We start from the raw sequence: 17012 nt of genomic DNA, 5'->3' as shown, positions 1-17012 counted from the left end.
GTTTTTCATTCGCATCTAATCAGCCACTGCCTCCCTATTCGCGTATTCAAGGCACATTTGTTGTTGAATTTGATCATCTTTGATATCTATCCTCGGTTTACATTCCCATCGCCAATCAGCCACTGCCTCCCCTATTCGTGTATTCAAGGCACTTTTGTTACTGAATTTGACCATCTTTGACATCTATCACCGGTTTTCATTCCCATCGCCAATCAGTCACTGCCTTCTCTATCCGTATACTCAAGGCACTTTCTTAACTGAATCTGACCATCTTTGACATCTATCATCGTTTTTCATTCCCATCGCCAATCAGGCACTATTTCCTCTATTCGTATATTCCAGGCACTGTCGTAACTGAATCTGACCATCTTTGACATCTATCATCGTTTTTCATTCGCATCGCCAATCAGGCACTATTTCCTCTATTCGTATATTCCAGGCACTGTCGTAACTGAATCTGACCATCTTTGACATCTATCCTCTCTATACGTCTACGGGAATATACGACAGATACACAAATTAATACGAACGTTAATTGACACCCGGAAAAAGATGGAGGAGTGCATTGTGAGCGCCTCCTCCCCTCCCCCCCTCCCACTAACACATTCGCTGAGGTCAATGAAAAAGGAAAGCAATAAAACAAAACAGCAGGAAGTCTACGCAGAGCAAAGACAAATAAAAGAGTGAAAAAAAGGCAGCGATGACATAGTATGGAGGAAACTACTGCAGGTAAAAAAAAAAATAAGATCAGAAAAGACGAATACATTTAAAAGTCGATGACATGTAAAAGTCAGCATTAAATGAGCGAAAAAATAAGCAGAGAAACAAATAGTACAGAATCAGTTCTTTACCGGATGCTTCTCTCTCCCTCTCCCTCTTATCACTGTCGTTGAAGGAGAAGAGAGATAAAGGAGGTGAGAGGTGGAGGAGGAGGAGGGGTGTGAAGGGGGAGGGAATGCGTGGCTATCAGAAGGGACCGGAAACTCTTGTCAGATTAGCGTGTGAAAACCTTAAAAGATAAAAAAACTCCTGTAATGTTATTTTTGCTCAAGGATGAAGAATTTGACGTTTTAGAATATTTGATTTTTTTTTTTTAGGATGAATGAGAGAACAAAACGAGTGAACAGAGGAATAATAAACGCATTAACAGCAACAGAGAATAGAAAAAAAAATAGAAAAAACCTTAAAAGATAAAAAACTCCTGTAATGTTATTTTTGCTCAAGGATGAAGAATTTGACGTTTTAGAATATTTGATTATTTTTTTCTAGGGTGAATGAGAGAGCAAAACGAGTGAACAGAGGAATAATAAACGCATTAACAGCAACAGAGAATATAAAAAAAAAAAAAAAAAACCTTAAAAGATAAAAAAAACTCCTGTAATGTTATTTTTGCTCAAGGATGAAGAATTTGACGTTTTAGAATAGTTGATTATTTTTTTTTAGAATGAATGAGAGAACAAAACGAGTGAACAGAGGAATAATAAACGCATTAACAGCAACAGAGAATAGAAAAAAATAGAAGATAAAATTTAAAATAGAAAAAAAGAAACACCTAGAACATTTTTTTTTCTCGAGGATGAAGAATTTGACTTTAAAATATTCGATAATTTTTTTTTAGGTGAATGGGGAAAAACAACAACAAACAAACCAATTAAACAAAGCAATAAACGCCTAAACAGCAACAGAGAATAGAAAAAATAGAAAATAGAATAGAAAATAGAAAATAACCACCTCCTAGCATATTTCTTTTTCTCGAGGATGAAGAATTTGACGTTTTAAAAATTCGATAATTATTTTTTTTAGGTGAACGGCAAAAACAACAATTAAACAGAGCAATAAACGCCTAAACAGCAACGGACTAAACAGAATAAACGACAGCAAGGAATAAACAGAGCAACAGAATAACAGAAAAATAACAACCCAACCGCCTCGAAGTAAGATAGAAGGAATCAAGGCCCGGATTCATTAAACCGCTTACGAGACTTGTTGTTGGCAAGTCTTCTGGTAACTCCATCATCTAGGAACGCTCTTGATCTTAAATCGACTCCAATGGCAATGAAAGAAGTGTCGACCAGGCTGTACTTCATTCATTGTTATCGGAGCAGCCTAAACACAAGGATCATTTGCAGAGGACAGATTTACTAAATGACTTACCAACGACCGGTCTTGTAGTGACTTGATGAATTCGGCCCCTGCAGATTAGGAGGAGTAGTGGATAAGGAAGCCATTGTGAGAGCAAAAGTTCGTGCTACACAGGATGTCGAGGGGATAACAAGAGAAGACAAGAAAAGGAAGATTCCGAACTGACAGCATTTGAAGATATGATCGCTGAAGGAATAGATGTGAGAAATGAACGGACTAGAAAAGTATGGCAGGTAAAAACAGAATAATAATGAACTAGACGAATATATTGAAATCGACACCGTGTAGAAGTTAACGTTAAAAGCGAGAAAAAAAAGAGAGAAAGAAAAGAATAGTATGAAATTAAACAGTATAGAAAGAAAGAAATAGTGAAGAAGTGAAAACATTAGTACTGCATAGAAGAAAATAATGAAGAATATATTGAAATCGACCCCGTGTAGAAGTTAACATAAATAGCGAAAAGAAGGAAAAAGAGAAAAGAATATTGTGAAATTAAACAGAATACAGAGAAACAAATAGTAAAGAAGTGAAAAACAATAGTATGGAAAAAAAAAAGACGTAAGACTATATCGACACTATGGAGGAGAGAGAGAGAGAGAGAGAGAGAGAGAGAGAGAGAGAGAGAGAGAGAGAGAGAGAGAGAGAGAGAGAGAGAGAGAGAGAGAGAGAGAGAGAGAGAGAGAGAGAGAGAGAGAGAGAGAGAGAGAGAGAGAACTATAGAAAAACAGATAGTACAAACTTTAACAGAACAGAAAGAAACAAAAAGTAAAAAGGTGAAAATCAATACTATAGAAAAAAAGTAAATAGCCAACCACATAAAAAAGTTAATAAAAAGGTAAACTACACCAGCAGAAGCAAGTGAAGTATAAGAGTTTATACAGATAATAATCAAACAACTTATACTGATTTTTTTTATATACCAGAAGAAACAGTCAAGGAAAAAAAAATTGAAAAAGAAAGGATAAACAGAAACAGACCGATCATAAAAAGTCAAGCCGTACAGAGACAGTAAGCCACGCAATAAACATTAAGTACAGAGAACTCTATACAATGGCTTAATACAACATCCTCTGCTCTCCTTTTTAACTCCAGAAGAAGTCAAAGGCGAAAGTGAGTAAAATAAAAAGAAAACCAAAACAAAACAAAACCACCCACTTCAGGAGCAGTAAGTAGCGGGCTTTTTTTATATTTTTTTTACGCCCTTGAACTGTCTCCTTAGCTGTAAAAAATATTAAAAAAAAACGTCAAATCGCATAACAAACAGTCAGTCACACCATGAACAACAAGTAGGACTCAATACAAAGGTTTATATAACGCCTACGGCCCCTACGCCCTCTACCTCGGAATATATCGATGACGGGGTGGCTATTATACACGGTGTCGGGTCGCGGCGCGGGTCACGTGGGCGCTGTCATGTGACCCCGCGAGTGGTTTCATGGCATCGGCAACAGCGGGAACATGGAGGTAGAATTGGTGGAGCCGACATCAGCCCTAAAAAAGTGAATCCGCCGAACTGTCATTTTTAGGGCTGCAAAGTATCAGGTGTTGTCAGGTCGGGCTCCCCCTTAATTAATGGGCTCAGCTAGACTGTCAGGTATTGTCAGGTCAAAACGATTAAGATATCTTACCATTTTCCCAATTACGAAGAATGCCTTTCGCCGCGTTTTCAGTGAAGAAGTATATATCATTAAAGCAACTCCATCATGCAATTTCCGAAAGCAGTTAAGCAAAACTCACGATAAATCTTGCAAAACACACACACACTCACACACACACAGTTGAAGATGGCGCCATTATAAACCCTTGCCTGCGCCGTGACGAGCTGGGGTCGACTACCATCCAGGCCCCTCAAGAGAGCCTACCGGCGCAATAGGTGCACACGTAAACACACACACACACACACACAGACACACACTGACGTAGGTAAGTACTCAAGCCTGTATTCTTAAACCGATCGGCACTTCAGTTCGCGTATTCGAAAAGCCTCACGTGGAAGCTGCAGCTGGGCTTTTCATGGCATGTTTTGTGATGCTAGTGATAGTTTTACACTCTCGCTCTTAAGGGGCTATTATATTGGTCAAATTTTCCGTGGATCTTCAGTCAAACCACGATTTCCGCTGGCGTGGTTCTCAGTTGTTTCTTGTTGTTGCTGCTGCTGCTGATGGTGAGTAATACCGTCGTCCTTCTGTTAAATCTACCGTAGCTTTGGAAGATCATGGACACGTCAGAAAACCACGGAAATATGAGAACCACGCCAGCGGAAATCGTGGTTTGACTGAAGATCCACGGAAAATTTGCCCAGTGTAATAGGTCCTTTACTGTCCTCTACTCTCCCGCCTCACAGACCAGAACATCTCCCAAACAACAGAAAACTTCTACCTCATCCAGCTTTCCTTCATTTACCTCATTTCCTTGTCCTTGCTGTCTCCTAACAAAAGCAAGGCATGTAAAATAATTATGCACGCCTCTTACATTTCTGAGGCTTGTTTTACACGACTTCTGAACCATGAACGGGAAAACCACTCATCAATACCCGGTTAATCTTCTCTGTGGCCATGGAAAGTAGTCGTCATGGGAGTCCGCGAGCCTGAGACATTAAAGAATATGGATATGGATACTTACCCCCTCATGTATACAGTTTCCTGGAGTCGGCGGGGCTGTGGCGGCGCGAGGATGTGGTGGTGGTGGCGGTGGGCGTGGCGGCGGGGGCTGAGGAAGTCCTGATGCACCGTGCCTTTAGGAACACCCGACGAGCCCTCTGCCTCACCCCGCGCGACGATGGCCTGGGCGGGGAGACGGAGAGGGTGACAGGTGAGGTGGTGGTGGCAGTAGTAGTACTAGTAGTAGTAGTAGTAGTAGAAGTATATAGTAGTACATTTAGCCTTAGTTGTAGCACCCTTCGTCCATAACACCAGATTTGCCAGACTAGTTTTACCCAAGAGAGGTATTTGTAGCTTTCAAGTTTTCTTTCTTCTTATCTTTTCCGCTAAGAGAAGGAAGACCAAGAGCTAGCAAACAAACCATAACGCTTCTAACAGGCTGCTCGCACGATGAAAACAAGAGTAACATAAAAAAAGCTGAATTTATAGGAGCTTACATGTATTTATTCTTCCCTCTATCGTCCAATCGCAGTCATGGAGGCTTGGAGGCGAAAGAGGAGGACGGGGAAAGCCGAAGGAGGAGGAGGAGGAGAAAAAGGAGGTGTTGGCGAAGTGTTCCAGAGGTGTCTATACTGCGTCAATGGGGAGGCGGGGGTGGTGGCGGCGGAGGAGGAGGCGAGGACGGCTGGTTGGCAGGTATTGGCCATTGGTGAGTCCTCGTTGAACACCCTGGGAAGGAGGAAGAAGGTTAGTTGGGTATGAAAAAGAATCGCACTTACTCATTTGAAGACTCTGGGAAGGAGGAAGAAGGTATAGGTCATTTAGGTACAGAAAAGAATAGCATTTTCTCTTTTGGACACTCTGGGAACTAGGAAGAAGGTACACGTTAGTTAGGCACAGAGAAGAATCATATTTACTCATTTGAACACTCTGAATGGGAAGGAGGAAGAAGGAATACATTAATTACCTACATATAGAATCACCTTTACTCATTTGAACACTCTGAATGGGAAGGAAGAAGAAGGAATATATTAATTACCTACATATATAATCATTTTACTCACATGAACACTCTGGGAAGGAGAAAAGCATAAAGAATGTTAGTTATAGGTGCAGAAAAGAAACACATATACTCATTTTTTGTGTAATTTCATACGAACGGGACACATTATCATAACCCAGGACATAGTAAGTATCTTTAAGACTATAACTAAGAGACACTAACAAGCGAAATAACTCACTAAACGTTTGTCAGTTAGATTTCTCCTGCTCTTCCTTATCTTCCCAAACCCAACCTTTCCTTGATCATTCCAAACCTTCCTTCCCTTCCCACCGACACACAAGACCCTCCCGGAGACTTCAAGGGGCACAGGTTCCGAGTGGTGACCATCAACTACTTCCCGACCATCGACTACGAGCGTGTGGCAGGCCAGGGCACGAGGGTCAGGCTCACAGACTCCCTCAACACCCGCATGCTAGAGGCCATTGCTCAACACCTCAACTTCACGTGAGATCCTATATACGGAGAGATCCTTCACAAAGATCCTATACAGAGAGAGAGAGAGAGAGAGAGAGAGAGAGAGAGAGAGAGAGAGAGAGAGAGAGAGAGAGAGAGAGAGAGAGAGAGAGAGAGAGAGAGAGAGAGAGAGAGAGAGAGAGAGAGAGAGAGAGAGAGAGAGAGAGAGAGAGAGAGAGAGAGAGAGAGAGAGAGAGAGAGAGAGAGAGAGAGAGAGAGAGAGAGAGAGAGAGAGAGAGAGAGAGAGAGAGAGATTCGTAAGACTGAATAATCCTACACAGACTGATAGATAAATAGACTGACAGATAGACAGATGAATAGAGATAGAGAGAGGGAGTGTCAAGGGAACGATTCGTGCCGGTATGCATATGTATATTTTCGAGCGCGACTAGAGTATAGATTCATGTTACACTCTTTCACTTATATCAATAGAGTGACTGGTCGAGATGGCATGCATATAGAGCTGTTCCTAGAGAGAGAAACTATCGTACGGTTTAGCACATACGAGATCTGAAACACTTATGTCTGCGTATATATGTTTCCGTATAAAATGTGCCTGACAGATGTATTCGGTTTAGGGATGTATATACACTTGCAGATACAAATGTTAACCCACTCACTCTAAACTTAAACTGCAGCACTTTTCTGTAAGATAAGCAACGGTGCCAGATTATCGTACTCCACTTTTCTGTAAGGCAAGCAACAGTGCCAGATTATCGTACTCCACCTTTTATGTTTGCTGATTTCCAACCCAAAAACTATCCCCTCCACCGCAATAACTGGCTTGGTATATAGTCAACGTCAAAATGGTCAATTGTTTCTGTTCCTTGGCAATAGTTATGGGGGTAGAAACCGGTTAATATGATGCTTCGAGTACGACAATCTGGCATCGCTGAAGGCAAGTCACATTGGGTATAAGAAAGAGTTCCTCCCTCACTTACCTTGCCATTCCTAACCCTCCACTCGTCTTTCGAAATTGACCTCTCCTCTGATCTCTTGTCCTTTTTTTATTCTTTTGTTCGAAGTAGCGTCTAACGGGGTTTTATTTTAATTCCTGTATGTGTCTTTTGCCTCTGAGCGGAATCCCGTACTGTAAACAACCTGAGTCTATCCATTTAGGAGAGATAGAGGATTGAATGCCATGCGGGTTCCCTTACAGATGGAGTCGCTTAAGGGGATGTTACAGTAAAAGGAATTCAAACATATATTCTTGTCTGTTTAAAGGATAGGGATTACAGATGGAGTCGCTTAAAGGGATGTTACAGTTAAAGGAATTCAAACATATATTCTTGTCTGTTTAAAGGATAGGAATTACAGATGGAGTCGCTTAAGGGGATGTGACAGTAAAAGGAATTCAAACATATATTCTTGTCTGTTTAAAGGATAGGAATTACAGATGGAGTCGCTATAAGGGATGTAACAGTAAAAGGAATTCAAACATATATTCTTGTCTGTTTAAAGGATAGGAATTACAGATGGAGTCGCTTAAGGGGATGTTACAGTAAAAGGAATTCAAACATATATTCTTGTCTGTTTAAAGGATAGGAATTACAGATGGAGTCGCTTAAGGGGATGTTACAGTTAAAGGAATTCAAACATATATTCTTGTCTGTTTAAAATGATAGGAATTACAGATGGAGTCGCTTAAAGGGATGTTACATTAAAAGGAATTCAAACATATATTCTTGTCTGTTTAAAATGATAGGAATTACAGATGGAGTCGCTTAAGGGGATGTTACATTAAAAGGAATTCAAACATATATTCTTGTCTGTTTAAAGGATAGGAATTACAGATGGAGTCGCTTAAAGGGATGTTACAGTAGAAGGAATTCAAACATATATTCTTGTCTGTTTAAAGGATAGGAATTACAGATGGAGTCGCTTAAGGGGATGTTACAGTAAAAGGAATTCAAACATATATTCTTGTCTGTTTAAAGGATAGGAATTACAGATGGAGTCGCTTATGGGGATGTTACAGTAAAAGGAATTCAAACATATATTCTTGTCTGTTTAAAGGATAGGAATTACAGATGGAGTCGCTATAAGGGATGTTACAGTTAAAGGAATTCAAACATATATTCTTGTCTGTTTTAAAGGATAGGAATTACAGATGGAGTCGCTTAAGGGGATGTTACAGTAAAAGGAATTCAAACATATATTCTTGTCTGTTTAAAAGGATAGGAATTACAGATGGAGTCGCTATAAGGGATGTTACAGTTAAAGGAATTCAAACATATATTCTTGTCTGTTTAAAGGATAGGAATTACAGATGGAGTCGCTTAAAGGGATGTTACAGTAAAAGGAATTCAAACATATATTCTTGTCTGTTTAAAAGGATAGGAAAGGGATGAGTCTTGTTTGTTTGTTTGTCTGGGGGCGTGGCATGATTAAATAAGTATGTGTGCCTATATTTAGTTTTCGATGCAGGTAAACTTATTGATTTTCTTTAAGATGTACTTTTTGTTCGTTGTTGTTTTTCTTTTTTTTTTCTTTTTTTTTGTTTCGCATTTTTGGGGATACTGATGAAACTTATGATGCAGGAAGATGTTTTTTTTTCATCTTATTGTTTTTTTTTTTATATATAATTTCACACCATCGTAACCTATTAAGGACATTCATATATTTATATTTATTTTTTTCCTTAATTTTATCTTGTCTTATTTTGCCATCATCGGAAATTTTTAGAACATTCATATATTCCTTTACATTTTCTTAATTTATTTTTCGTTTCATCTCACACCATCGTACCTTTTTGAGCATTTATATGTATACCTGTTTTTTTCCCTTATTTTTTCTATTTTTATTCCCACATCATCGAAACTAAAAAAGCATTAATTTATTTTTTTATTTTTCCTTAATTGTCTCTCGTTTTTATTCTCATCATAATCGGAAGTTTTTAAAGCATTCATCTATCTTTATTTTTTTTATTTAGTTTTCTCTAGTTTTTATTCTCTTATCATCGTAACTTTTTAGAGCATTCAAATTTTTCCTTTATTTTTCTTTTATTTCCTCTTTTTTTTTATTCTCACACATCGGTACTCTTTACAGCATTCATATATTGTCTTTTTCACTTCATATATTCCTTTACTTTTCCTTAATTTCCTCTCGTTTTATTCCCACATTATCGGAACACTTTAAAGCAGCATTCATATATATCATTTGTTTCTTCACTCGCCATCATTTCCTTTCCCTTCAACCTCGTAACGCATCATCGGAACAGTCAAGCTTTTCCGCGTAGCTAAATACATTCCTTCAACAATCTTTATATTTTGTTTCTTCCCTTCCCTTCATTTCCTCGTCTCATCACATCTGCGCCTCACATCCTCGCGACCTTCATCGACGGAACAGTCAAGCTTTTCCGCGTAGATAAATTCCTTCCTTCAACAACCTTTATATTTTGTTTCTTCCCTTCCCTTCATTTCCTCGTCTCATCACATCTGCGCCTCATATCCTCGCGACCTTCATCGATCATTCTGAAGCCCGTCAGTCAGCTCATTGTCACTACACGCACGTAAGAAGGACGTTAGATAACCACTCAACACTGGTTTTGGTAACAGTGGATTAGAAGGCTTGTGCTCTCACCCCCCTATAAACAAGTTAAAGCCAGAATGTCGATGGTGTGTTCTGCCTTCCCCTTCCCCAACACACACACCACCAGCAGCACAAACCACGCAAACTTTAGCTAAAACACCGCAAATTAAACACGCACATCAAATTTATCATTACAATTCCACACTTCTTTGTATCAGTGGCTCCGAATCTTGTGTCCTGCCTCCCCTCCCCTCCCGTAACACACACACCACCACCAGCTCAAACCAACACGCAAACCTTAACTTAAACACTACAAATCAAACACGCACAACAAAAAGCATAAGAACGCCACACCTTTTAATATTAGCGGCACCAAAAGCGTGTCTTCCCTCCTATCAGCACAAACTATATACAACACGTAGTCTACAGCTTAAACACAGTAAGTCAAGCACACCAAATATAGCAAAACTCCACACCTCACTTAGTATTAGGGGCTCCGAAAGGGTATGTTCTTGTCCCTCACAGAAATTACGCCACCAATCCACAGCTCGAGCATTGCAAACAAGTCCGCTATTACGTGATCAACAGGTAGAAGATGAACCACTAGTAATCGATCAAGTAAAGAGAGGGTTCAGTATCCACTACATACCACGCTTAGTAATTGGAGCCCAGTCAGCTTGTATTGTATTTTTCTCTCGCACACGCCAGATACACAACCTTGACCGGTGCACTATATGGCAAGCACACTGGAACGCGGTACAATGTGGTGAGCGTGGCAGCGTATTCCAGCGTTCACGGATCTTTTGTTTTGGTTACCCGCGTGTTACGGTATCCTAGCAATGGTTAACAAGTAGCTGATGCTTATTGGTGGTTTAACCCGTCCGCTGCGATTGGCACGTTTTTTGCCTTCACTGGTAGCCTGGTAACATATAGTCCCAGGTCTTTCTCTGCCTCTGTGGTGGATAGTGGAGTGTTTCCCCATGTGGTATTTGTATGCTGGATATCCCCTCCCAAGGTGCATGACATTTTTCTTCATTGAATTGTAGCAGCCACTTTTTGTTCCATTTCTAGCTTGGTGAGGTCTTCTTGTAGGAAATCCGCAGTCAAAGGGTTAATTAAGGTTTCTGGCGAGTTATAAGTTTTTGTCTTCTATAGTGACTGATTCATGAATACACAATATATAATCACGTTCTCGAATTCACAGCATTGTAAACTTCCTGATGCCTGTCAATCAACCTAAACTTCAGCGACTTTTCTCACAAGGGGCATGGGCCAAGTGAGTCATATGTCACATCATCTATCGCAGCGTCACTATAAATAAAATTCGCCCGCTCTTCTACAAACTGGAACCAACCATCATTGTCCATAAGAAAACACTCTGGTGATATGCGTTGTTAATACAATAAATAAATAAATAAATAAAAATAAATGAAAATAACCCAAATATATTTCGATTTCCGAAGATAATTAAGTTGCCACGATTTTTTTTTTTTTTTTTTTTTTTTAGCAAGCGCCTCGACCCTTGCCCTGTTTTCTTATTATGTACTTATGATGTCAATTTTCCGCACGTGTCTGATACATTTTCAAACATTAAAGAAGTCAGTAAAATGTCGACTTTACACGAATTATTATTTTGTTGTTGGTAGCCTTAATTTCTCGACTATTATCCTCCTCGCCTATCTTCCTCCTCATCTATCCTCCTCCACTTCTATCCTCCTCCACTTCTATCCTTATCCTCCCCTATCCTTCTCCTCCCCTATTCCCCCTCTTCCCTTATCCTCCCCCTCCTCTATCCTCCTCCAAGCCCTCTTCCCTTATCCTTCTCCTTTTCTATCCTTCTCTTCCTCTATCCTCCTCCAAGCCCATCCTCCTCCTCGCCTATCCTTCTCCTCCACTATCCTCCTCCAAGCCCATCCTCCTCCTCGCCTATCCTTCTCCTCCCCTATCCCCCTCTTCCCTTATCATCCTCCTTCTCTATCCTTCTCTTCCTCTATCCTCCTCCAAGCCCATCCTCCTCCTCGCTTATCCTTCTCCTCCACTATCCTCCTCTTCCCCTATCCTCCTCCTCCCCTATCCTCCTCTTCCCTTCTCCTTCTTCTTCTCTATCCTTCTCTTCCTCTATCCTCCTCCAAGCCCATCCTCCACCTCGCCTATCCTTCTCCTCCACTATCCTCCTCTTTCCCTATTCTCCTCCTCCACTATCCTCCTCCTCCCCTATCCTCCTCTTCCCTTATCCTTCTCCTTCTCTATCCTTCTCTTCCTCTATCCTCCTCCAAGCCCATCCTCCTCCTCGCCTATCCTTCTCCTCCACTATCCTCCTCTTCCCCTGTCCTCCTCCTCCTCTATCCTCCTCCTCCCCTATCCTCCTCTTCCCTTATCCTTCTCCTTCTCTATCCTTCTCTTCCTCTATCCTCCTCCAAGCCCATCCTCCTCCTCGCCTATCCCCCTCTTCCCTTATCCTCCTCCTTCTCTATCCTCCTCCAAGCCCATCCTCCTCCTCGCCTATCCCCCTCTTCCCTTATCCTCCTCTTCCCCTATCCTTCTCCTCCACTATCCTCCTCTTCCCTTCTCCTTCTCCTTCTCTTTCCTTCTCTTCCCCTACCCTTCTCCTCCTCTATCCCCCGCTTCCCTTATCCTCCTCCTCCTCTATCCTCTTCTTCCCTTCCCTTATTCTCCCCTCGCTTATCCTTCTCCGTATCTCCTATAAAATCAACGTCCTTCTCTACTCTTATCTCCGGGCAGTTCAGATTCATGCCAAGGTGACGAGCAACAACCTCACCCCTTGGCGGCTCTTCTCTTGGCACGTTTCCTATCAGCTTTCTCACCTGCCCGACGCCTTATCAGCCCCTTTTTAAGCGATGATAGTCAAGTACATCACAGCGGAATGACAGAAATAGAGTCCATATTAGGCTAAGATTATATACAGTCTGTGCGAGATAAGATAAGAAGATAAGAGTGTGAAAGTTTATGAGTGGAGGGATTTGCGTGTGTGTGTGTGTGTGTGTGTGTGTGTGTGTGTGTGTAACCTGCAATATTTTAAGCATTTATTTATAGTTATTTATAGTTAGCGCATAGTTCTTCTTGTTCACCTCTTCTTTTTTTTACAGTAAAGGAAGCAGCTCAAGGAAAAAAAAAAAAAAAAAAAAAAGCCCGCTAAACCCTGACCCAATAAAAGAGTATGTAGATGAATGGTCAAATAAGTTCCTACGTTGAAGAAATATAGCCAGACAACATCCATTAGTAACTACACCAACAGCAGGCTTCAGAGAGACACCAAACAGCAGCAGTAGTAACAAGAGCAGAAGCGGTAAAAGTGGTGGTAGTGCTGATCTGTCGAGGGAGCAGGAGGCAGGAGGGAGGGGGGGTAAGCAGGTGTTAGGTGTGTGGTGTGAACAGCCTGGGTCTTTCAGTCACAGCCCCTCACCTGTTCGGCTTCATTTAAAATAGATACTGCCACGTGCCACACCTGCGTTGACGTTAATAGCTGAGAGGCATTGAAGGTGTGAAGTGTGTTTATTAGTTAACATAATGATGACGATGATGATGGTGATGTGGACAAAATTTACATAGATTTACATTGATATTCAGACCAAACAAACCCTATGGTGGTCCTTAATGCTGCGTGAAATCATACTAAATTTAATGCCGTCATGACTTTGCATTTCGACTTCAGTAAATGCCAAGTTGAAGGAAGTGGAGGTCGAGTTAGTTTGTAATGAATAAATCGTACTGCACTGGACCGCTGAAGGAGGGAGTTTATTCCATTATCGCGCTACAACGTTGGCGAAGATCTGAATTTATTTGTTTACACTTACTTTTGTAACATTATTTTTCGTCCGGAACGTGTCATCGATCAAGAACAATTTTGCTTTGTCCGCATTCGTAAAACCACTGAGTATTTTTAAACATTTGATCAGTTTTCCTCGGAGGCGACGTTTCCCAAGAGAGAACAGCTTAAGGGATGAAAGCCTTTCATCGTCAGGTTTGTTGCGCAAGGATCATGTTTGTTGACGTACGAGAGAGAGAGAGAGAGAGAGAGAGAGAGAGAGAGAGAGAGAGAGAGAGAGAGAGAGAGAGAGAGAGAGAGAGAGAGAGAGAGAGAGATATGAGGGGGAAGGGAAGGATGAACGCGCTTAAAGTTAACGTGACGCAACATTCACCTCCTCATCCTTCCACCTCCCTCAGCCCCAGCGTCTCGCCTTCAGGTACGAGACACACCAGCCTGAGGACGGACAGTGGGGCTCGGACATCGGGGGAGGAAACTGGACGGGGCTGGTCGGCGTGCTGCAGCGTCAGGAGGCGGACTTTTCAACCACCATCACGCCCACCGCCGAACGCCTCCTTGTATTCCGCCACTCCAAAATCTACGCCTCTGATCCCTTCGTGCTGGTCTCTCTCAAGACGCAGACCACGGCGCAGCACCTCGCCATCGCCAAGCCCTTCGCGGGTATGTATACTTTGGGGGTGTTGGATGGGTGCTGGTGAGAGAGAGAGAGAGAGAGAGAGAGAGAGAGAGAGAGAGAGAGAGAGAGAGAGAGAGAGAGAGAGAGAGAGAGAGAGAGAGAGAGAGGGGAAAGAAGAAAAGAAAATCATAAAAAAGATAAAAATAAGCGGAATATGTTATAAAAAATGAAATATGACGGAAAGGAGAGAGAGAGAGAGAGAGAGAGAGAGAGAGAGAGAGAGAGAGAGAGAGAGAGAGAGAGAGAGAGAGAGAGAGAGAGCAGTAATACACCTTTCACACACAACAGATCAGGAAACAGACCCAAATCCAATCTCGTATCTATGGACTCTTAAGTAACTGCTATCAAAGGAATGCACGATAAAGTGATTCTATTCATTCATCACAAATCCACAACACAACAAAAACCCTTATCAACGACTTGTAACACTGTCTGACGTGCGTGTACCCCAAACTGCTCCGGGAAATGCTCTTATGTAATTTCTGCCTAATGATCCGTTTGCCCTGACGTCTACAAAGTTTCCGGGTCGCCACACTCTTACTTTATCGTCTTTGGGTCAGTTTTACAGTTCCCCATGATCGGTTAGTAAGCTCCCAAACCAATACCAGAGCCTTTGAAATTGCCTTGTATAGTGTCTGGTGTTTATATTCAAGTTCACAAATTTGATGAAACTATACTAGAAAAGTCTTGTGTATTTAGTGTGGCATCGAAGACCTCCCCAGTTTGGATTGTATGGGATTCTAGAGTTTGGTTCGGGCTGTTACGAAGACACTGTGTTGGACTGTGAAATCGGCTCTTTAACTTTCCATCCTTTTATCCGTTCCATACACTTGTCATGACACTAACCAAGTCACTATCTTCTTCTTAATCTCCACTGTATCTTAAACCAACACGTGTTATCTAATCTGTGACGTTTGCTATCTCTCCGGCATTTGTTTTTGCTGTTCATTCATCTTTGGGCGCTTAATATGGTAGCACAAAAAGGATGATAAAGGATGAAAGAAGGAAATGATTATAGGGAGACATAGTAAAATGATCATAGGGAGAGAGAGAGAGAGAGAGAGAGAGAGAGAGAGAGAGAGAGAGAGAGAGAGAGAGAGAGAGAGAGAGAGAGAGAGAGAGAGAGAGAGAGAGAGAGAGAGAGAGAGAGAGAGAGAGAGAGAGAGAGAGAGAGAGAGAGAGAGAGAGAGAGAGAGAGAGAGAGAGAGAGAGAGATCATAGGGAAGTAAGATAACGAAAAATAAGAAAAAAATGAAGGAAAAATAAATAAAATAGAATAAATAAAAAATAAAGAAATAAAGAAAAATAAAAGATAAACATAATGGCAAGAAAAATGATCATAGGGGAGTTAGATAGATGAAAATAAGAGGAATATCTATCTATCTTCCTCTTGGGGGGCTTAATAACGTAGCAAAACGGTATTAAGAGGAGGAAGAAGAAAATTAAAATGATCATATGGAGAGAAAGACAAAAATATCATATGGAAGTTAGATGGCGAAAAATAAGAAAAAAAAGAAAAAAATAAGAAACATAAGAAAAATAAATAAAATAGAATAAAAAAATAAAAATAAAAAAGAAATAAAGAGTAAGAAAAATGACCATAGGGGAGGAAAGCGAAAAGAGGGATATCTATCTATCTTCCTCTTGTGGGGCTTAATAACGTAGCAAAAAGGGATTAAAGAGGAGGAAGAAGAAAATTAAAATGATCATAGGGAGAGAAAGACAAAAATATCATATGGAAGTTAGCGAAAAATAAGAAAAAAAAATAAGAAAAAAATAAGAAACAAGAAAAATAAATAAAATAGAATAAAAAAAAGAAAAAGAAAAAAGAAATAAGGAGTAAGAAAAATGACCATTGGGGAGTTATAAAGCGAAAAGAGGGATATATATTTATCTTCCTCTTGTGGGGCTTAATACCGTGGCAAAAAAGGGATTAAAGAGGAGGATGAAGAAAATTAAAATGATCATAGGGAGAGAAAGACAAAAATATCATATGGAAGTTAGATAGCGAAAAATAAGAAAATTAAGAAAAACATGAAAATAAAAAAATAAATAAATATAAATAAAAAAAAATTAAAAAGTAGGAAAAAATATCATAAGGGAGTTAGATAGGAAAGTAAGAAAATAACGAAAAAATAACCAGAGTAAATTGATACATCGTCACTGATTAAATACACACTCACAACCATGGCAGACAAAACAATCTAACACTCTATGGTTTTTTTTCCTACTCCTGATTGTTTTATTTCTACAAGGGGGCGCGCGGATCAGTTCACGCTTGCTAATACTGTATCTAACTTCTTCAACCCTTCATACTTGCTAACAATAATCTAACTACACCTTCTGTCATTAATTTCTATAGACAAAACAATTAATCCTCTTCCTTCTCCTTCCTTGCATCTTCTATCTCCTTTATCCTCCTGCTTAAAAAAAGATAAAAAAATACAAAAATAACGCCTTCTACGCCATCTACAGGAGCGGTTTGGGGAATGGTGGGGGTCAGTCTGATTGCTTCTGGGACTGCGGCGTTGCTCCTGAGGGCGGGGGCGAAGGGGTGGCGGTGGAGTACCAAAGGTGATGGTACAGGGAGCTCCTCAACGCTGCTCTACCTTTGGGGCATCCTGCTGGAGACCCCGCCCAGTGACCCGCCCTTGTCAGTCAGTCTCAAGGTACGGAAAGCCAAGAAAGTAAGGTTGGTATTATGATTGTCAGACGCTTTCCGCCTCTCACACCAACGAATTCCAAAAGCCGATATGGAGG

At 40.8% G+C, this 17012-nt stretch overlaps 1 protein-coding gene and 1 long non-coding RNA gene across 4 annotated transcripts in view; one reads left to right on the top strand and one right to left on the bottom strand.

The window, feature by feature from the left end:
• Positions 1-4460: 4460 nt before the first annotated feature.
• Positions 4461-17012, bottom strand: part of LOC126984007 (uncharacterized) — a 20853-nt gene continuing 8301 nt past the window's right edge. The window contains exons 3-4 of one of the 2 annotated variants that reach the window (XR_007736363.1): positions 5240-5471; positions 4461-4925 (exon numbers count right to left, since the gene is read on the bottom strand). This is a non-coding gene — a long non-coding RNA (uncharacterized LOC126984007). Of the gene's footprint in view, positions 4926-5239; positions 5472-14129; positions 14268-17012 lie in introns of those variants that run through there. The other variant, XR_007736364.1, reaches the window with a different exon arrangement.
• LOC126984006 (uncharacterized) overlaps positions 13354-17012 on the top strand; it is a 14698-nt gene continuing 11039 nt past the window's right edge. The window contains exons 1-2 of one of the 2 annotated variants that reach the window (XM_050837311.1): positions 14099-14236; positions 16728-16921. In XM_050837311.1, the coding sequence (XP_050693268.1) occupies positions 16742-16921 (180 nt within the window). In that variant the 5' untranslated portion in view covers positions 14099-14236; positions 16728-16741. Of the gene's footprint in view, positions 14237-16727; positions 16922-17012 lie in introns of both variants that reach the window. The other variant, XM_050837310.1, reaches the window with a different exon arrangement.

This window comes from Eriocheir sinensis, chromosome 55 (genome assembly GCF_024679095.1).
Source record: "Eriocheir sinensis breed Jianghai 21 chromosome 55, ASM2467909v1, whole genome shotgun sequence".
NCBI classification, from domain to species: domain Eukaryota; kingdom Metazoa; phylum Arthropoda; class Malacostraca; order Decapoda; family Varunidae; genus Eriocheir; species Eriocheir sinensis.
Note: the sequence above shows the minus strand (reverse complement) of the source record. Positions and strands in the feature narration are given on the sequence as shown.